This window comes from Dendrobates tinctorius, unplaced genomic scaffold (assembly GCF_039654945.1).
Source record: "Dendrobates tinctorius isolate UK_male_01 unplaced genomic scaffold, ASM3965494v1 ptg000098l, whole genome shotgun sequence".
Lineage (NCBI taxonomy): Eukaryota > Metazoa > Chordata > Amphibia > Anura > Dendrobatidae > Dendrobates > Dendrobates tinctorius.
Window position 1 is genome coordinate 28,001,672 of NW_027361766.1, and position 22,682 is coordinate 28,024,353.

The following is a 22,682-nucleotide window of genomic DNA, read 5'->3' on the forward strand; positions in this document are numbered from 1 at the left end:
ACAATAATAAATAATCCTAAAATTGTGTATTCTGGATTGCGTGAAGTCAATGAACATAACTTGGTTCAATATATTAAAGTAATCAAATATCTATAATAATATAACAATTGACATTATAATCTGCATCCCATAAAGAGCTGCAAACAGCATTATGTGCATTTATGAAATCACAATCAAAAACTATAAAACGATATATCTAGAATATTTTACCAAATGCACAAAGTATATATTCTTTAAAGCAACATCATGCTATGGGGGTGCTTTTCAGCTGCAGCTGCTGGGACAGAACGACTGGTTATCATTGAAGGAAACATGAATTTGGCCAAGTACAGAGATATCCTGGATGAAAACCTCTTCCAGAGTGCTCTGGACCGCACACTTGGCCAAAGGTTCACCTTCCAACAAGACAATGACCCTAAGCACACAGCTAAAATAACAAAGGGGTGGCTTTAGAACAACTCTGTGACCATTCTTGACTGGCCCAGCCAGAGCCCTGACCTAAACCCAATTGAGCACCTGAAAATGGCTGTCAACCAACGTTCACCATCCAACCTGACGGAACTGGAGAGGATCTGCAAGGAAGAATGGCAGAGAATCCCCAAATCCAGGTGTCAAAAACTTGTTGCATCATTCCCAAGAAGACTCATGGCTGTACTAGCTCAAAAGGGGCTTCTACTCAATACTGAGCAAAGGGTCTGAATACTTATGATCATGTGATATTTCAGTTTTTCTTTTTTAATAAACTTGCAAAAATTTCCACATTTCTGGAATTTTTCAGTCAAGATGGTGCGCAGAGTGTAAATAAATAAGAAAAAATGAACTTTTTTGAATTTACCAAATGGGGCTGCAATGAAACAAAGAGTGAAAAATTTAAAGGGGTCTGAATACTTTCCGTAACCACTGTAAGTTATCAGGAGAACTATACTATATTTCTAATTGGAGGTATGTGCTATTATTATTACACCTACTACATATTGCAATGGGATCTTGGAGATGGGAATATCCCTTATCTACTATAAATCTTGGAATACTACCATTGTAACCCCTTTCCTACATTAGATGTACTATTCCTTCCATGTGACCTGGGACCTAAGTCCTATGGATGAAATAGTACGTCATAGCGATCAGCGGCGCCCCCCTTGGGGAGCGCCGCTGATCGCTGCCGGGTGTCAGCTGATTATCACAGCTGACACCCGGCACTATGTGTCAGGGGCGGTCATGGACCGTCACCGGCACATTAACCCCCGGCACACTGTGATCAAACATGATCGCAGTGTACCGGAAGATCAGGGAAGCATTGGTGGGGGGGCTCCCTCCGTGCTTCCCCGAGACCCCTAGCGCAGCGCGATGTTCTGCGCTGCTCTGGGGGCCTCCTTCCCTGCAGGTCCCCGAATGTAATATGGTGGCGGGGACCTTCGGGGGCCTGCAGGGAGACGTCTTTCTCAGTGCCTGCAGAGCGCAAGCGTGAGAAAGCCTCCAGCAGTGCCTGCAGATCGCCAATCTGACACACTGCTGTGCAAGGTGTCAGATCAGCGATCTGACATATTACAATAATGTTCCCCCCGGGACAATATAATGAAGTTAAAAAAAAGAGTGTAAAAATAATTTATAAAAAATCGCTAAAGAGATTAACAAAAAAATTCATTTTTTTAAAATAAAAAAACAATAAAAGTACACATATTTAGTATTGCCGCGTCTGTAACGACCCGCCCTATAACACTGTCCCACTAGTTAACCCCTTTATTGAACCCCTTAAAAAATAAAATTAAAAAACGAAGCAAAAAATAATGCTTTATCATCATACCACCGAACAAAAAGTGCAATAACGCGCGATCAAAAAGACGGATATAAATAAACATGGTACCGTTGAAAACATCATCTTGTCCCGCAAAAAACGAGCCACCACACAGCATCATCATCGAAAAAATAAAAAAGTTATAGCTCGCAGAATAAAGTAATGCAAAAATAATTATTTTTTATATAAAATTGTTTTCATTGCATAAAAGCGCCATAACATAAAAAAAGACATAAATGAGGTATCGCTGTAACCGTAATGACCCGAAGAATAAAACCGCTTTATCAATTTTACCGCACGCAGAACGGTGTAAACGCACCCCCCAAAAGAAATTCATGAAATGCTGGTTTTTGTTCATTCTGAGTCCCAAAAATCGAAATAAAAAGCGATCAAAAAATCTCACGTGCCCGAAAATGGTACTGATAGAAACGTCAACTCGTCCCACAAAAAATATTACCTCATATGACTCGGTGGGTCAAAATATGGAAAAATTATAGCTCTCAAAATGTGGTGATGCCAAAACTATTTTTACAATGAAAAGCGTCTTTTAGCGTGCGACAGCTGCCAAACATAAAAACCCAATAAATACTAAATCAAACCCCCTTTTACCACCCCCTTAGTTGGGGAAAAAATAATAAAATTAAAAAAAATGTATTTATTTCCATTTTCTCATTGGGGTTAGGGTTAGGGCTAGGGTTAGGGCTGAGATTAGGGTAAGGGGTGTGTTGCGGTTAGGGTTGGAGTTAGAATTGGGGGGTTTCCAGTGTTTTGGTACATCAGGGGCTTTCCAAACACGACATGGCGTCCGATCTCAATTCCAGCCAAAAAAGTCAAATGGCACTGCTTCCCTTCCGAGCTCTGCCATGCGCCCAAATAGTGGTTTACCCCAACATGTGGGGTATCAGCATACTCAGGACTAGAGTTGAGCGATACCGTCCGATACTTCAAAGTATCGGATCGGAATGGATCGGCCGATCTTAAAAAAAAGTATCGGTATCGCCGATTCCGATACCGGAAGTCCCATTCAAGTCTATGGGACTTCCGGTATCGGAATAAGAAAAACCCTGTTTTTGCCTTGTACAGCCTCTCTGGGGTCTGTACGGGCCTTTCGGGGGGCTGTGCCGGCCTGCCAGGGGGTCTGTGCAGGCTCCGGTGGTCTGTGCCGGCCTGCCGGGGGGCTGTGCCGGCCTGCCGGTGGTCTGTGCAGGCTTCGGGGGTCTGTGCAGGCATCGTCCGATGGGACTACAAGTCCCATCGGGCGATGCCTGCTACCATGACAGTGATTGACACATTAGCCAATGATGGGACAGTAGTAGTCCCATCATCCGGCTAATGTGTTGAATGTAATAAAAAAAAAAAAAAATAAATGCTACATACATGCTACATACATACAACATGCATACTACATACATGCTACATTCATACTACATACTACATACATGCTACATTCATACTACATATATACTACATGCAACATACATACTACATATATACTACATGCATGCAACATGCATACTACATATATACTACATGCAACATACATACTACATATATACTACAAGCATGCAACATGCATACTACATATATACTACATGCAACATACATACTACATATATACTACATGCATGCAACATGCATACTACATATATACTACATGCAACATACATACTACATATATACTACAAGCATGCAACATGCATACTACATATATACTACATGCAACATACATACTACATATATACTACATGCATGCAACATGCATACTACATATATACTACATGCTACATACATACTACATATATGCTACATACATACTACATATATACTACATGCATGCTACATACATACTGCATGCTACATACATACTACATGCTACATACATACTACATATATGCTACATACATACTACATATATACTACATGCATGCTACATACATACTGCATGCTACATACATACTACATGCTACATACATACTACATATATGCTACATACATACTACATATATACTACATGCATGCTACATACATACTGCATGTTACATACATACTACATGCTACATACATACCACATATATACTACATACATACTACATGCATGCTACATGCTACATACATACCACATACATACTACATACATACTACATGCATGCTACATGCATGCTACATGCTACATACATAACACATATATACTACATGCATGCTACATACATACTACATGCTACATACATACCACATACATACTACATACATATTACATGCATGCTACATACATACTACATGCTACATACATACTACATATATACTACATGCATGCTACATACATACTACATGCTACATACATACCACATACATACTACATACATACTACATACATACTACATGCATGCTACATACATACTACATGCCACATACATACCACATACATACTACATACATACTACATGCATGCTACATACATACTACATGCTACATACATACCACATACATACTACATATATACTACATGCATGCTACATACATACTGCATGCTACATGCATGCTACATACATACTACATACATACTACATGCTACATACATACCACATATATACTACATACATACTACATACAATACATTCATACAATACATACATAGACATACAGTACATATAACATAGAGCAACATACTTACCAATACTTGTCACATTGTTCCCCGAAGCCATTGTCTTTTACGGAATAAATATTAACATAACAAACCACAAAAATACTCACCCACGATCCGAAGCAGTCCACGAGTGTGTCCCACGACGATCTTGGGTAGAGAACTGCAGCATCAGCTGATGCTGCCGTTCTCTACGGGCTGCAGGAATCCAATGACGGAAGGTAGGTATCCTTCCGCACTGTATTCCTCCGCCACTTAAAAAAAAAAAGTCCCTAGTCTCACTTTATGCCATTGCTGCGTGGGAAATTCCCACACAGCAATGGCATAAAGTGAGACTAGGGACTTTTTTTTTTTTAAGTGGCGGAGGAATACAGTGCGGAAGGATACCTACCTTCCGTCATTGGATTCCTGCAGCCCGTAGAGAACGGCAGCATCAGCTGATGCTGCAGTTCTCTACCCAAGATCGTCGTGGGACACACTCGTGGACTGCTTCGGATCGTGGGTGAGTATTTTTGTGGTTTGTTATGTTAATATTTATTCCGTAAAAGACAATGGCTTCGGGGAACAATGTGACAAGTATTGGTAAGTATGTTACTCTATGTTATATGTACAGTATGTCTATGTATGTATTGTATGAATGTATTGTATGTAGTATGTATGTAGTATATATGTGGTATGTATGTAGCATGTAGTATGTATGTAGTATGTATGTAGCATGCATGTAGCATGCAGTATATATGTAGTATGTATGTAGCATGCATGTAGCATGCAGTATGTATGTAGCATGCATGTAGTATATATGTAGTATGTATGTAGCATGTAGTATGTATGTAGTATGTATGTGGTATGTATGTAGCATGTAGTATGTATGTAGCATGCATGTAGTATGTATGTAGTATGTATGTAGTATATATGTAGTATGTATGTAGCATGTAGTATGTATGTAGCATGCATGTAGTATATATGTAGTATGTATGTAGCATGTAGTATGTATGTAGCATGCATGTAGTATGTATGTAGTATGTATGTAGTATGTATGTGGTATGTATGTAGCATGTAGTATGTATGTAGCATGCATGTAGTATATATGTGTTATGTATGTAGCATGCATGTAGTATGTATGTAGTATGTATGTAGTATGTATGTGGTATGTATGTAGCATGCATGTAGTATATATGTGTTATGTATGTAGCATGCATGTAGTATGTATGTAGTATGTATGTAGTATGTATGTGGTATGTATGTAGCATGCATGTAGTATGTATGTAGTATATATGTGGTATGTATGTAGTATGTATGTAGTATGTATGTAGTATGTATGTAGCATGCATGTAGTATGTATGTAGTATATATGTGGTATGTATGTAGTATGTATGTAGTATGTATGTAGCATGCAGTATGTATGTAGCATGCATGTAGTATATATGTAGTATGTATGTAGTATGTATGTAGCATGCATGTAGTATATATGTAGTATGTATGTAGCATGTAGTATGTATGTAGCATGCATGTAGTATATATGTAGTATGTATGTAGTATGTATGTAGTATTTTTTTTTTTTTTTTTTAACATTTAACACATTAGCCGGATGATGGGACTACTACTGTCCCATCATTGGCTAATGTGTCAATCACTGTCATGGTAGCAGGCATCGCCAGATAGGACTTATAGTCCCATCGGACGATGCTTGCACAGACCCCGGACATCAGCACAGCCCCCCGGTAGGCCGGCACAGCCCCCCGGCAGGCCGGTACAGACCCCCACAGGGTGCACAGACCACCGGCAGGCCGGCACAGCCCCCCGGCAGGCCGGTACAGACCCCCACAGGGTGCACAGACCACCGGCAGGCCGGCACAGCCCCCCGGCAGGCCGGTACAGACCCCCACAGGGTGCACAGACCACCGGCAGGCCGGCACAGCCCCCCGGCAGGCCGGTACAGACCCCGGGCAGTCCACACAGCCCCCCGGCAGGCCGGCAGAGACCCCCGGAAGGCCCGAAATGACGGCGCATCATGATGCGCACACACCGCGCATCATGATGACATCATTTCGGCTGTCAATCAACTTTGAACTTCCGATTCCGATGCCGACTTCCGATATTGAAAAAATATCGGAAGTCGGTATCGGAATTCCGATACAGCAAGTATCGGCCGATACCCGATACTTGCGGTATCGGAATGCTAACACTACTCAGGACAAATTGCACAATAGTTTTGGGGGTCCTGTTACCCTTGGGAAAATAAAAATTGGGGGTGAAAAGATCATTTTTGCGCAAAAAATATGATTTTTTAATTGTATGGCTGTACGTTATAAACTTCTGTGAAGCCCTTGGGGGTTCAAAGTGCTCACCACATATCTAGATAAGTTCCTTAGAAGGTCTAGTTTCCAAAATGGAGTCACTTGTGGGGGGTTTCCACTGTTTAGGCACATCAGGAGCTCTCCAAATGTGACATGGCATCCGATCTGAATTCCAGCCAATTTTGCAGTGAAAAAGTCAAATGGCGCTCCTTCCCTTCTAAGCTCTGCTGTGCGCCGAAACACTGGTTCCCCCCTACATATCAGGTATCAACGTACTCAGGACAAATTGCACAATAACTTTTGCAGTCTAATTTCTCCTGTTACCCTTGGTAAAATAAAAAAAAAATGAACCTGGTTTAATTTTTTTTGTGAAAAAAAAGTTAAATGTTCATTTTTTTTAAACATTCAAAATATTCCTGTGAAGCACCTGAAGGGTTAATAAACTTCATGAATCTGGTTTTGAGCACCTTGAGGGGTGCAGTTTTTAGAATGGTGTCACTTTTGGGTATTTTCTATCATATAGACCCCTCCAAGTGACTTCAAATGTGATGTGGTCCCTAAGAATAAAATGGTGTTGTAAAAATGAGAAATCGCTGGTCAACCTTTAACCCTTATAACTCCCTAACAAAACAAAATTTTGGTTCTCAAATTGTGCTGATGTAATGTAGACATGTGGGAAATGTTACTTATTAAGTTTTTTGAGTGCCATATTTCTGTGATTTAAGAGCTTAAAAATTCAAAGTTGGAAAATTGCAAAATTTTAAAAATTTTCCCAAATTTCTGTTTTTCTCACAAATAAACCCTAGATATATGAATGAAATTTTACCACTATCATGAAGTACAATATGTCACGAGAAAACAATGTCAGAATCACCAGGATCCAGGGAAGCGTTCCAGAGTTATTACCTCATAAAGGGACAGTGGTCAGAATTGTAAAAATTGGCCCGGGCATTAACCCTGCTGTTATGTTCGGTCAAAAACGACCGATTTTGAACTTTAATAATTTTTAAAATATTCAAGATGCAGTTCTGAAACTTGTGGTTGATTAACTTTTCCTCATTTGAGGGATTCTTACTATGGGTACTTTTTTCTTTTTTTGTTTACCTTTTGCTCCACAATTTTTTATACACTTGTACTGCTCGGTCAAAAATGACCGATAGCCTTTTATAGTGATCTCCAGCCATTTTATGAGTAAAATAAAGGAGCTGTAAACTCATTTTGGACTATATATTACATCTACTACTATTTATCAATTTATTTAGGTCCTTTTGGTCCATGCAGATTTACACATACATACATTTTCTTATTACAATACTGCTGATGGATTATCTTCCAGTATAGTTATGTGCCAAATATTTTTACCCTGCTGTTTATGTAAAATAGTTCAATTCAGTTCTCAACATTTCATATTGTAAATGAACATATTCTCTTTTTTTACTTGTGTTCCCTGATCTAGTTTCTGTGAAATGCTGGCCTGAAAGAGTGCTAATAAATTCTGTCTGAAAAGGGTGTTTGCTTTACTCTGAGCTCTTATCCTAAAGGGTTGGGGGCATTTTATTTTATCTTATCAGTAGACAATTGCCATAGTAGTCTATCCAGTTTCATTTTTAGTCCAGCTGGAGAGAGTAGAGAGGACATATACAGACAACAGAGTTCTGAAGGATCATCGCTACAGGTATGTAGCAGATAAACTATTTTTTATTGTCAAAGTATTCAATTCTTTCGATTAGATGGTATAGTGTAAAGCAGCAATTGATAGAATGAGTGCATGCTTATATGGATGGTCTTGTTTGCAACGCTCCAGCATCACAATCGCAGTGGATTTCTCAATGTGTGATGGGGCCCTAATTGTGTTTATTGTTGTAAAACTGGTAATAGTTTGTTCTCTCGTATTATTATTGTTTATGTATATAATTTTTAATTCCAGAGTGTTGCCTCTTTGCATAATGAGAAAACGTATATTGACTGAAGCAGAGTTGGAGGACCTTGCAATTGCCTCTAATTCTGATGATGATGCCCAATCACACATTTTTGTTTTTTTTTGTTGGAAAATAATATAATTACATTTAGTTTATTGTTATTAGTTATAGTTTACAGTTGGATAAATAATTATTTTTGTATGTGCAAATATGCAATATGCATAAATATTCCAATAAAGCCATGTTAAATGTTTTGACACATAAAAAATAAAAAGTAAGTTTTTCTTTCCATTTTTCATTTGTTTCTAAACAACAAGGTTCACATGCAATATAATACTGCAAAAATTATTCAATTAAAACACTTAAATTAGCTAAAAATCAAGACTTTATTAGGTCCGGTCAAAAATGACCGGAACATAACAAGTGTATAGTGGTAACGAACAGAATAGCAGGTTAAGTAACATGCAAACCACCCTTGAAGGTAAAGGGGTTAAATTAAGCTTTATAGAAAAAAATTCTGGATATTCGCACAATGGTGGTAACTCCCTTTTCAAGGAACAAACTTGACTCTCTACTGCCATTTATTGGAGAGAGCCACCTTATTAGTCAATGTTGCCTCTATAGCGAGCCTTTTCACATGACTTAGGAAATTGAGCCAAATCACAGTTTTCTCTAAAAGGTAAAGACCTCCATCTGAATTTAGCTGCTTTGAACAAAACAAAAAATCAGAATGTGCAACCGAGGGACAATAACTTTAATGTAACAATGTTTGTTGGTAAAATAAAGGTATAATTTTTTTTAAAAATGTTGCTGTTGGTCATAGCATAGTGGATTTGGTGTGCAGAAAAAAAACCATAGGTTGGACAGTATATATATTTTTTTATATTTGTAGCCTTACGGACATAACGTACTGTATGCAATACACAGTAATACATGCAAATATAAATAGCTTAGTATGTGAAATACTACTGACACATTCTCTTTAAAGAGAACCTTTCATATGAAGGAATGTTATTAACATGCAGATATAGGACGAGGCTAATCTGCAGATGAACAGAAGCCATGCGACCGCCGTACTAACAGTACAGCTGCCAGGAGGAAATTAACTTTATTCCTCTTGACAGCTTTCTCCTTTTAATCATGGCGGCGCAGCCAGTATACCTTTTGTCACTGCTTAGCACATAGTGAGTGGCAGCTGTAACTGCACTCCGACACTGACTGACAGCCAGCACTGCACTGCTAAGACGGCGGTCAATCTCCATTATTGAAAGCCCGAGGCTACTGGAACTAATAAAGCTCACATCCTCCCAGTAGCAAAGCTTTATTCACAGTGGCTGCATGACTTCTGAGTGCTATTAACCTGCTCATTAGCCCCATATCTGCAGATTAACAGCATTTTTTCACATGAGAGGTTCCCTTTAAGAAAAGCAGTCTGTTAAAGGGATTGTCCAGCCACGGTATATTGATGACATATGTATCTGTAAAATTAGTCAATTTGCTGAGGGTTCAACACCAGGCACCCCAACTCATCGGATGTTACTGCTGGAAAACAATAGTTATTGCTTCAAAAGAATAGAAGCTGTTGTGCAGTAGCCGGCAACAGTCATACCGAAATATGAAATAATAAGAACAAGAAAATGGCAATACCTTCAGAAACCTTTACATTAATGGGGTAAAAAAATTGACTATTATCATTTCCGATTCCACACTGGTATAATCCACTGTCCTTTTTTTGTAGATTTATCATATTTATCTTGAAATGATCTCTATAATTCATCAGATGAGTGCCATTGGCATATTCTGGTGCAATATAATTGGTTGATATAATAGTTATACAATTTTTTCGGAACATTTTGCACCAAAACTTTCTCCCGTGGATGTTGGCAGAGATGGGATTGTAGTAGCACGATACAATCACAGAACCTCCTAGCGCTCCTGTTATTTCACCTGGTCCAAAAAGATAACCTGACACAACTGTAGAAAAGAATTGTGTTAGTACTTTATAAATGTCATTCCTCTGCTAACCAAAATGTAATAAATTTATGTTCGTGAAGTGTATGTTCTATGCTCAATCAGAAAACTTTCATTGATACACAGTACCCATTAGATGTCATAGTTAAGCTTGGAATGGGGTTTCACTCCATCATGACCACAGGGCCTTATGCATCATTTGTGATATTTGGTTATCATTTTAGTTTTTTAAAGCCTGTGGTACCATATTTTTCAGACTATAAGACACACCGGATCATAAGGCGCACCACAAATTTATAGAAGGAAAATAGGGAAAAAATAATGTGTCAAATGGGGGTCCATCTTACAGTCCGATTTCAGCTTACTTGGGAGGATCGGCACATTTGGAGGAGTGGTCACAGGGATTGTTCGGTGGTCCAGGCTGGTGTGGTGGCCTCCGGTAAATCCCATCCCAGGCTGGTGCGGCGGTTGTGCTCTGTGGTTCCGCCGGTATTTTGTGACAGGTTCAGTGGTGGTGCGGCGGGGCTCCGCTGGAATTTTGCAATAGGTGCGGTAGTGATGCCCTGGTGCGGCGGGGCTCCACCGGCATTTTGCGACAGGTGAAGCGGGGCTCCGCCGGCATTTTGTGAAAGCAAGGAGGCCCCCGCAAATCCATTGCTGTGATGCAGTGGCCTGCAGGAAAATGGCCGCAGAGGGTGGCGCATGCTCAGATTGAGATCTCGGCAACGAGATCTCATCCCGAGATCTTGTCTCCCGAGATCTCGGGACAAGATCTCGTTGCCGAGATCTCAATGTGCCTGGATGCGGTGGCCTCAGGGAAAATGGCCACTACCGAGATCTCAATCTGAGCATGCACCGCCCCCAGAGGCCATTTTCATGGAGGCTACCTCATCACAGTAATGGATCTGCGGGGACCACCGTGCTTTCACAAAATGCTGGTGGAGCCCCCCCTGCACCACAGAGCTCGACCGTTGCGCCAGCCGAAGAAGGGAGGCTGCATTGCCCTGCATCGTCGGACCGGGACCACCGCAACAGTATTTTGTAAGTATATTCTGACTATAAGACACACCCACATTTTCCCCCAAAAAAATTTGGGGAAACAGTGTGTCTTATAGTCTGAAAGACAGTATTTGGTTTTCTTTTGTGCCAAATTCATCAAAATGATGCAAGTGATTCATGAATTTCAAGCAAAATAAATATGCTGTTTATTTTTGTCTTTAAGCTATTCTCTTAATTTTTAGCACAAAAAGTTGCATGCTCCGACAAAATGTTGCAAAATATGTGGCTAATTTCAGGCATACATAAAGTCACCCTAGGAAGGACTGGGATATATTTCCGGCAAATTTTTCATCTTTCGAAAGGTTGCAAATGATGAATTACAAACATCTGGAAACCCTAAATTCCACCCACAGTAGCAAGCTTAAAAAAACCACAGGCACAAAAAACCCAATTTCAAAATGAATGTGACATAAATAAAAAAAAAGTGCAAAAAAAAAAGCAGAAATGCAATAAAAAATCAGGTGTGAATACCTATAACTATATTGGCCTTCACTCACTCTCTAAGTGTAAGCAGTTATGCTGTGTGTGTCCATTTACACAGTAACTATAATATACTACTATTTAACTGTGGAAGCAAAAAAGCAAAAAACACAAATATCCTAAAATAATAAAGTAAAAAATAAACTGCAAATAATGCATAAAGGTAATAATAAGGGTATTTAGTAAACATAATTTTGATCATAATAATGTACAAGCCATCCCGCCACGTCACGGCAACCCTTGTGGGACAGTCCTACTCTAGTACTCTAGTATTTAAAACCTTTTCACTTGCCAAGTGAGGTGAATGTGAACAAGGATCGAGGGACTGAACTACTAGTAAAAGTATTGGCCAGACAGGATGGTTTTCCCAGCTCAGAAAAAAGGTGGTCACACCCATATATGCACAGAATGCACAATGAAATGAATAAAAATCTACTTTCTCAGTTCAGACTCCAGTTTTTTTTTTACTATTTAACTGTGAACTTATATGTGACAATTAAAGGGGTTATCCTCTTTTAGGAAATCATCAGCCCGAGAGGAAATTGATATGAAAAAAAGAAATAAAGCTTTGCTCACTATCACCTGGTCCACAAGTGAGTTTCAGCCACTGCTCCCAGTGTCTGACATTGGCTTCCCCGCTGTCATCATGACATCAGCGCTGCAGCCAATCTGTGAGTGCAGAGGCTCTGCCAGTATAGATAGCCTACTCAGAGTCACTGAGCTCTCTGATTGGCTGCCATGCTGTTAATGTGACGTCAGCGAAGTACACCATGCCAGATAACAGGAGCAGCCGCACATGAAACCAAATTGCGCACGATGACAAAGATTTCCTGAAAGGGGACAGCCCATTTAATATTATTAGTAGTAGTAGTATTACTATCACCACAGTGCTATGATTATTTTACAATACTTGCCTTGTATAAAAAAGGAAACTAAAATAATTGTTTTCATGGTTTCCAAATATCATGGATCACTTTTGATAACATTCAGTATTGTTGTCAGACGTCGTAGAACCTTTCCAATCTATGCAGAAATAAATTAAGAAGTAAAATCCGTGCACAGCGGTGACTTGGTTTTGCCAAAATGTGCCTGCATCACAGAAAACCAGCATCAGTAAATATAAAACCCTACCATCACTGTTTCCACAGTGTGGTTTTGTGCCCCGCTGTGGAGAAGCAGTCCCTGGTTAGAACTTTAATTACTCATCTATCTGTTTCCTCTTTCTTTCCAAATTGTTCTTTTCTGCATCAGCAGTACTTTCTATGTAATGGTTGACATTCATTTGGTTCTACAATTCCTTTCCTATTTGTATGTATAACTATTTGGGCTGGGCATGGTTGAGGTTTTCTCTCTAATAAGTTCTTTGAGAGTCACAGGAGCAGCTGAGTTAGCAGACTTGAGCAATTTCGGAACTTTTTTTAGATTTATCTGCACTTAAACTCTTAGGGTATGTGCACACGGTGCATATACTGCTTAGGAATTTTCCGCACAGAATTCACTAAATCTGCAGGTCAAATGACCTGCATTTTTCCTGCGAATTTAGTGCATTTTTTGTGCGGTTTTAATGCATGTTTTGTGCGGTTTTCCCCTGTGGTTTTCCACCTGCGGATTTCTAGAATGGAGCAGGTGGAAAACTGCAGCAAAAGCGCACAAAAGAAGTGACATGCTGCTTTTTTCATTCCACACCAAATCTGCACGGAAAAAAATGCAGCATTTGGACTGCGGATTTTGTTTTACATAGAAAAGGATGGTACTGTACATCACATGCAGTTCTGCTGCGAATCCGCAGGGCCATATCCGCTGCGGATCCGCAGCAGAATCTGCACCGTGTGCACATAGCCTTATGGATATTGGTGAGACCTAAGGGCTCATTCAGACATTAGTAGTTCTGTGTTTTTCATGGATAGAATTCATAAGTATTATAGTCTATGGAGCTGATCACTTGTCCAGATTTTTTCAAGGACTGAATTATCCGCACAAAATCATGGAGTCATGTCTGATTTTGATCCAAGTCACAAACTAAAATTGCCACTGCAAGTCGATTGGTCTGTGAAAAAATTGGACAGTTCTTGGATGCCATCCATGTGCTGTCAATTTTACCAGACTGTTTGATACCACCACTGGCTTTTTTTCATACAAGAAGGACTGATGAAACTCTAATGGTAAAAACTGACACGCTAACCAAACTCTGATGAAAGTTGGGTCAAAAACTCTGATGACACTTGGACCATTATTTGCATGAGAGAAAATTCACTGACATCTGAATAGGTCTTAAATGGAGACAGAAATATACAGCCACCTTTCCATTTAGTCAAAGGGCTCATTCAGACGTCCATTTTTTTCATTATACGAGAAAAACGGTTTGCAGTTTCAGCAGTGATTTTATATAGCGTTTGATTAGATTTTCATCTGAATTTCAAAAAGCTTCTCTACCTTCTCCTATCTAGCAGTCAGTGAAATGCTGTACGTCTTTTTCATGTATCATAGATTTGCATTGCTCGTTTTGGTCAATTGAATCAATATCGGACTTCTGATATTTCAGTTTTTCTTTTTTAATAAATTTGCAAAAATTTTTACATTTCTGTTATTTTCAGTCTAGATGGGATGTAGAGTGTACATCAATGAGATAAAATTAACTTTTTTTGAATTTACCAAATGGCTGCAATGAAACAAAGAGTGAAAAATTTAAAGGGGTCTAAATACTTTCCATACCCACTGTATATGGTAAGCACTTATACTTATTTAAATGGCAAAAATGTATTTGATGGGGAAAAAAACGTAAAGGTTTCATTATAGATAATTAATCATCAGTTTGTTTCGAATTTGACTTCCTAATCTAACTCAGTAGGGAAAATCCACCAGAAATCTGCAACCATTCCATGACATAAAATGAGGTGATGTGAATTTAAAGTCAAAACTAGAGGCGAATTTCAGCTGCCAATTATTTTTCCTCAATATTTTGATGTAATGAAGTTGATGACGTATAACAGTACAGATGTCTTCAATGGAAACACCTCTAACCACAGTCTGAGAAGTGGAATTTCGTGGGTGAAGTTGAATGGACATCTGTCTCATCCAAGTGATACATTTCAACAATCTTTGGGATCTCAATTTACAGACATCCATAGAAATCTCGTTGACTTCAGAAAATATGAAAAGGTATTTCAAGATGCAAATACCTTATAAATGTATGAACGGCGTACATAATATGTACACCGTTACTCTACAACTCTAGTATTTTACAGTGAACTAACTGGCCTCAATTTACAGCTGAAGAACTTTAGAAAACTAATATGCTAGACAAATATCGTGCCACTGCACTTTTAATATTATAAAAATTAATATCATGTAAATTGTTTTCAAATTGTCTTAGGCTTTTATAAAATATTCAGTGTAAAATTGCCTAAATTACCTTATGGTTCCTTAGCTTTAACCAGGGATGATGAGCATCAAACAGCACAATGTGGCCTCGGTTGACAAATGAACGCTGTGTTAAGTTATCCCTTGTTGACAAAGAAATATTTCGGGCAGTAATGACAGATTGGGACTTTGAGCAGACAGAAAATCTTTCCGTTTCCCATTTACATAATGTGACCTTCATACAGATTACTGTAAAGTTCCCGTTATTTGGTCAGTACTTCTCCTTCACATTGTTCTCTTTTACAACTTTCAAGCCACCACGTCTGAGTGACTAATCCCCAATTCCAATTTTAGTAAATAATTTATAATAAGTCATTCCAGAGGGATATTCTTAATTTCTAAGTCTATACATAATGATGATTTGTCATTTTAATATATTGGTCTAAAGATAATGGACAATAGATTTGCAATATAATATACTGTATGCTATATGTAGCCTGTAGATGGTGTGTGGGATGTTTCCTTTTTATATCTTAATGGAGTTGTAGGAGAACTCCTACCTGAACAACCCCTTCTTGGACTACTGCCACCCAAAAATCAACTGATTGAAAAAGTACCAGCTATAGTTTAAACGCAGCTGTTATCACTGAAGAAATTTGGGTATACCTGTTGAAACAAGAATTACACAGTGCGTAATCAAATTAATGAGCTGAAAAATAAAATAATACTTGGCTAAATGAAGACTAATAAAGCTGATGTATTGGGATAGTCATGATGGCACAACACCTTGAAGGAAAAGACCTTTAAGAAGTCCATATACAATTACAGTCATGGCTGAAAGTGTTGCCACCGTTGAAATTCTTCCAGAAAGTGAAGTATATCTCCAAGAAAATTATTGCATGACAGAGGAAAAAAGGCAAATTGAACATAATTTTGCACAATACCCCAAAAATTGGCCAGACAAAATTGTTGGATCCCTCAACTTAATGTTTGGTTGCACCCCCTTTGGAATAAACTGCAATCATTTCCTTCCTATAATCATCTCAACTAGAGTTTTGGACCACTCTTTTGCAAACCTCTCTAGGTCTCTCATAATTTGTCTGAAATGTTGTCTAATTTGCCTTTTTTCTTTGTTTTTTTGCGTTGTGCCAAAGCACACAAAGGAAATAAATATGTACAGTGGCTTGAAAAAGTATTCACCCCCTTGGCTTTTTACCTATTTTTTTACATTACAACCTGGGTTTAAATATGTTGGTGATACGATTGGTGTGTTATACATCAGCATTAAATAGTCTAAGTTGGTGAAGTGAAGTGAGAAAAATATAAGCATACAGGGTGGGCCATTTATATGGATACACCTAAATAAAATGGTAATGATTGGTGATATCAACTTCCTGTTTGTGACACATTAGTATATGGGAGGGGGGGAACTTTTCAAGATGGATGCTGACAATGGTGGCCATTTTGAAGTCTGCCATTTTGATTCCAACTTTATTTTTTCCAATGGGAAGAGGGTCATGTGACACATCAAACTTATTGAGAATTTCACAAGAAAAACAATGGTGTGCTTGGTTTTAACATAACTTTGTTCTTTCATGAGTTATTTACAAGCTTATGACCACTTATAAAATGTGTTCAAAGTGCTACCCATTGTGTTGGATTGTCAATGCAACCCTCTTCTCCCACTCTTGACACACTGATAGCAACACCGTAGAAGAAATGCTAGTCTAAGGGGGTCAGATTCCTTGTAGGAATGCTCGGACATGACACCCATAATGTGGTGGTGCACCATCTTGCTGGAAAAAGTCAGGGAATGTGCCATCTTCACTGCATAAAGAGGGCAACAGATCATCATGTAGCAATTTCAGATATCCAGTGGCATTGAGGTTTCCGTTGATGAAGAATGGCCCCAATATCTTTGTACCCCATATACCACACCATACCATCAATTATGGGTGTCAGGCCCGAGCATTACTACATGAACAGTTTCCTGGAAAGTGGATTGGTCGTCATGGGCCAGTTGAATGGCTACCAAGATCTTCCAATCTGACCCTCTTAGACTTTTATCTTTGGGGTCGTCTGAAGGAAATTGTCTATGCTGTGAAGATATGAGATGTGCAGCATCTGAAACAATGGATACTGGAAGCCTGTGCTAGCATTTCGTCTGTGGGCCGTTATGGATTGGGACCTGAAAGGCCTTCAGCGCTTCTTGGTATTCGCCAATTATTACCAGAGGTTTATTAAAGGGTTCTCTCAGGTGGTCAAGCTCCTCACCGACTTAACGCAGAAGGGGGCTGATGTTAAGAACTGGTCTGCCTCAACGGTAGCGGCGTTTCTGACTCTGAAAAAATGCTTCATGACTGCCCCCGTTCTGGTTCAACCAGATCCATCTGACCCCTTTGTGGTGGAGATTGATGCCTCAGAGGTGGGGGTGGGGTGGTGTTGTCCCAGGGGCTGCCACTTTGACCAATCTGAGAATATGCACCTTCTTCTCCAAGAAGTTCTTCCTGGCGGAAAGAAATTATGATGTGGGTAATTGGGAACTTCTTGCAGTTAAGTTGGCCTTTGAAGAATGGAGGTATTTTTTGGAGGGGGTGGTTCATCCCATTACTGTAGTTACTGATCACAAGAACCTGGCATATGTTGAGTCTGCTAAAAGGTTGAGCCCTAGGCAAGCTAGTAACTTTTTTTTCCCAGTTCCAGTTCTCTATCACTTTTTATCCGGGATCCAAGAATGTGAAGGCCGATGCCTTGTCCTGTAGTCTGAATCCAGTTTCCCCCCCCAAGCATCCATCCTCCATTCTTTAACCCACGGTGCTTGTGGCTGATGTGTCAGCAGGCTTGGAATGCAAGATTCAGGAAGCCCAGTCTCAGGCTACCCCCGTCCAAGCCGGTGGATAAATTGTTCCTGTTCAATTTTGACTCAGAGTCCTCCAGGAGTTCCATGATTCAGTGCTGAGTGGACATCCTGCGATTTTGGCTACTCATGGGGCCATCGTGAGAGTTTTTTTGGTGGGCATCGCTTTCGTCTGATGTGAAGAAATTTGTGTCTGCCTGTGAAGCTTGTGCTCTCACATTTGTCCATGGATTTTATCACCAATTTTCCTTCTTCCAATGGTAATACTGTCATCTGGGTGGTGGTGGACAGGTTTACGGAGCAAGCACACTTTGTACCCTTAGTGGCACTGCCCTCTGCTGAAACCTTGTATAGGTTGTTTGTTCAACATGTGGTTCATTTGCATGATGTACCCTTTTATGTGGTGTCTGACCATGGTGTGCAATTTGTGTCCAGGTTTTGGAGAGAATTTTGTAAAAGGTTGGGTATTGAATTGTGCTTTTTGTCTGCATACCATCTGGAGCCCAATGGTCAGACCAAATGGACCAATCAGTCGTTAGCGCAACTTTTGTGCTGTCTTTCCACTTCCAGTCAAGATGATTGGTCCGATGCCTTGCCTTTAGCTGAGTTTGCGTTCAATAACTGTATTAACCACTCTACAGGTACCTCCCCTTTCTTCTGTAATTATGGGTTTAATCCACACTTTGGGGAGTTTTCTCATCTGGACTCAGGTTGCTCAGGGGCTGATTTAGCTGTACAGCAGTCGGGGAATTTATGGCGGGATGTCCAAAAGAATATTGGGGGAGCCTCATAGGAAGTTTAAGATATTTGCAGACAGGAGACGGATGTGGGACCCACCCTTCGGGTTGGGGATAAAGTGTGGCTGTCTACTAGGAACATTAAGCTTAAGGTTCCTTTGGTGAAATTGGGGCCTAAGTTTATTGGCCATTATGAGATGATGGAGGTGGTTAACCCAGTGGCGTTTTATTTGCGCCTCCCAGTGTCTTTTAAGAATCCCACTGTATTCCATAGGGCCCTGCTGAAGCCAATGGGGGCTGTGGAAGAAGCATCATTGGGTCCCTCACCACCTGTATCGGTGGATAGTCAGGAGGAGGTGGAGCGCATCGAGGATTCCCAGTTGGTCCACCGTTCCCTCCAGTATCTTGTGCACTGGAAGCGTTATGGGCCTGAGGACTGATCCTAAGTTCCTGCCCGATCGTTTGGTGCGCTCTTTTCATGCCAGGTTTCCTGGGAAACCTGGGGTCCGGTGGCCCCCCGTTGAGATAGGGGTACTGTCATGACTCTGAACAGGATGGTTCAGCCTCCATCCTGGTCAGGTCAGGGTTAATTCTAGTTCGTTCCTCTTTGGTTCTGGGGCGGCTATATAATGCTGGTAGTTCCTGGGTTTGGTGTCGGTCATACTTCCGTACACTTGGTTGTGGTTGCTGACCCAGATTACTCATTCATAATCGTTGTACCTCTGTGCGTGTGAGCATTGCTGTGTATGACTCGGGCTGTCCTGACTTTTGCCTCTGTATCCTGCATTGTTCTGCCCTGTCCTTCCTGGTTATCTGACCCCTTGGCTCATCTCGGTTTACTCTGTCTTATCCCTAGCTACAATGCTCTTGTCTGGCTTTTGACCCTCCGCTCTCCTTTGACTACATTTACATTCTGTGCCCTCTCCTCTGCACTCTCAGCTGCCTTCCTTTGCCGCACGTGCGGTGACTCTGCCCCCGTTATCACATGACTGCTTAGTTCCAGGTCCTGTGCTCACTGCTTAGTCTCAGGTCCTTGCGCTCTGCGTGCCTTGTTCCTCCTCTCCCTGCACCCGTTCCTGTGCCCCCCAATAGCACCCCCTAGGCTGCGCCAGTGACACCATCGGTATCATTACACTTTACTGTTTTGTCCTTAAGTCATTTTGCCACAACTTTACTTGGGATCATTGCCCATTTGGAAAACCAATTTGCCTCCAATCTTTAACATATTGACTGATGACTTGAGTTGTTACTTCAATATCTTGACAAAAATTTATTTTATAATTCAATCTATTTTGTGAAGTGCATAAGTGTCTCCTACAGCAAATCGCTCCCATGACATGATACAGCAACACCCATGGAATCAAGGTTGGGATGGGGTTCTTTGGCTTATAAGTCTTACACTTTTTTCTACACATACAGTAATGATGCTCATTATGGCCCAACAGTTACATTTTTATTTCATCAGATCAGAAGGACAGCAACCTGTTGCCCTGTCATTTTCACAAGGACTTTTTCTGCTGTTTGTAGATTGATTTGTATGTTTTGCACTAAAGTACATTCATCTCTAGGAGACAAAATGCATCCTTTCTGAACAGTATGATAGTTCCATGGTATTTATACTTGCAAAGTATGATATACAGATGAATGATGAATTCAAAGATGTATCAGAATTGTGAAAATCCACAATTATTTTTCCTATGTCTTGGCTAATTTGTTTTGATTTTCCCCTAATGTTAAACGTTAAACAAAGAGGTGAGTAGGATTAAAATCATAGCTACAGAAAAAAGAATTAAAATTCCCCAAAAAGATCAAATATTTACATGGTGAAGAAAAGGGCAACAGTATTTACCTGCCTAGGTCACAGAAACTAATGTGCTTGCAGGATTCGGCAAACCCCCTTAAAAAAGATGGAGGCATCACAGGTGCAAAATACTAATGAGAGAACCACTCACAACTTACCAATTTACCAATTCATAGAAGGGGCGATAGCTTTGTATTGAAGTCTATCTTGTTGGGGTGTACTTATATAGTGCTGGTCAGCCCACCTAATCTAATAGAATGGGCACCACAAATAGGCTGTAAGCCAGACACTGTGCACTACACGTATCTGTGTGAGTGGTGTTTTATACAAGCCTTAATTGCGTGCAATTTTAAAATTAAGCAATCATACCTTCCATGAATTGGTAGGTTGTAAATGGTTGACTCATCAGTATTTTGCACCTCTGTTGCCTCATCCTTTATCAAGGAGGTTTTCTTTATTATCCTGTTAGGGCATAGCTTCTAGAGCCATGACTTGTTTTTTTGTAATTTTCATAAGCTATTCAAAGGCACAGTCAAGCTGGACATGTAAACTTCTGATCCATTGGAATTTTGAATAGGTGAAATATGAATGAAATTATCGGTTTGTAAACATTTGTTGGAAAAATTCCTTATGACATTTACAAAGCAGACATCCTAAATAACTTCCTAAAACTACCTGGGATCTGTAGTGGGGAAAAATATGAGTTTTAACTACTTCAACCTACTGCAAGTGTATATAAATTTATGACATCAACTGCAACTCCTTTTGCTTGAATCCCAATTTTTGAGACAATTTAACCCCATCCTAGATCTACCTAAGAGTATCCACATACTATTTAACAAATGCGCTCTTTGGCTCATTTATACATTTTCCTAAATTTGTATTTAACAAATCAGTGCAATCTTGTAAGTCACATTACAGCTGGATTAGAAATTACATGATTCATTCAATTAAATAAGATTATTCTGATAAACTTGCTCATTCACTCATGTAACTACTCCAACAATAGGAATTGGTGTCAAATCAACAACAGAAACACAGTTAAAAATGCAGAAATGATTTAATTTTCATGTGTTCAGAAAAGTGCTGACAATGTATTTCAGTTGATCCTATGAATCGAAACACAAATGGTTTTACTTCCTTTGATAATTTAATGCTTTCTGGTTTCATTACTTTTTTACTGTAAAATGGATGAATAGATATATTATAAATATAATAGTAACCATACTCTTTATTTTTGTATATTTGATTATACAAGGCTCAAGTCCAACTAAGTTAAGGCTTTTACACAGACCAGCTTAAATATACAATTGAGCTACAGTTAGATCATGTTATAAGGTGTAAAATCCCATGGCTGTGTGATATGAAAATCAATAGTATTACATGCTTTTTTGTGCCCACTACAAAGTTAGTTATTTTCTCAGTATGCTGATTTTTGCACTATATTGCATGTTTTTTATCATGGCCATCCAAGGGACTTCAATTGGGCTGCTGCAAAAAGTAAGGTTTACTAGTGTAGTATAAATCCTTTACAGTGAACCTATTGTTATGAACTTAGCACACAATGTTTCATGGGTAATGGAATAAGGGAAGACCTGGTAAATGGAAACGCTGCACCCACACCCAACTGGTTCATTTACAGACTACAAAACCCTAGCCAGACAACACAACAACACCTGCTCTGACCTGGCTCCCTAAAAGGCCATCGAGGGGTTTCAACTAGAATAGAGGAAAGCATGCAGATAGATATGAAAACTCATGGTGG

The 22,682-nt window shown here is 39.7% G+C and overlaps 1 protein-coding gene across 1 annotated transcript in view; it reads right to left on the reverse strand.

Moving 5' to 3' along the window:
* The window catches only part of LOC141099133 (polymeric immunoglobulin receptor-like), a 181,791-nt gene extending 171,175 nt beyond the window's left edge, over positions 1-10,616 (reverse strand). Inside the window, exon 1 of the mRNA XM_073587265.1 lies at positions 10,300-10,616. Within this exon, the coding sequence (XP_073443366.1) occupies positions 10,300-10,504 (205 nt within the window). The 5' untranslated portion in view covers positions 10,505-10,616. The remainder of the gene's footprint in view (positions 1-10,299) is intronic.
* Between the last annotated feature and the right edge of the window lie 12,066 nt (positions 10,617-22,682).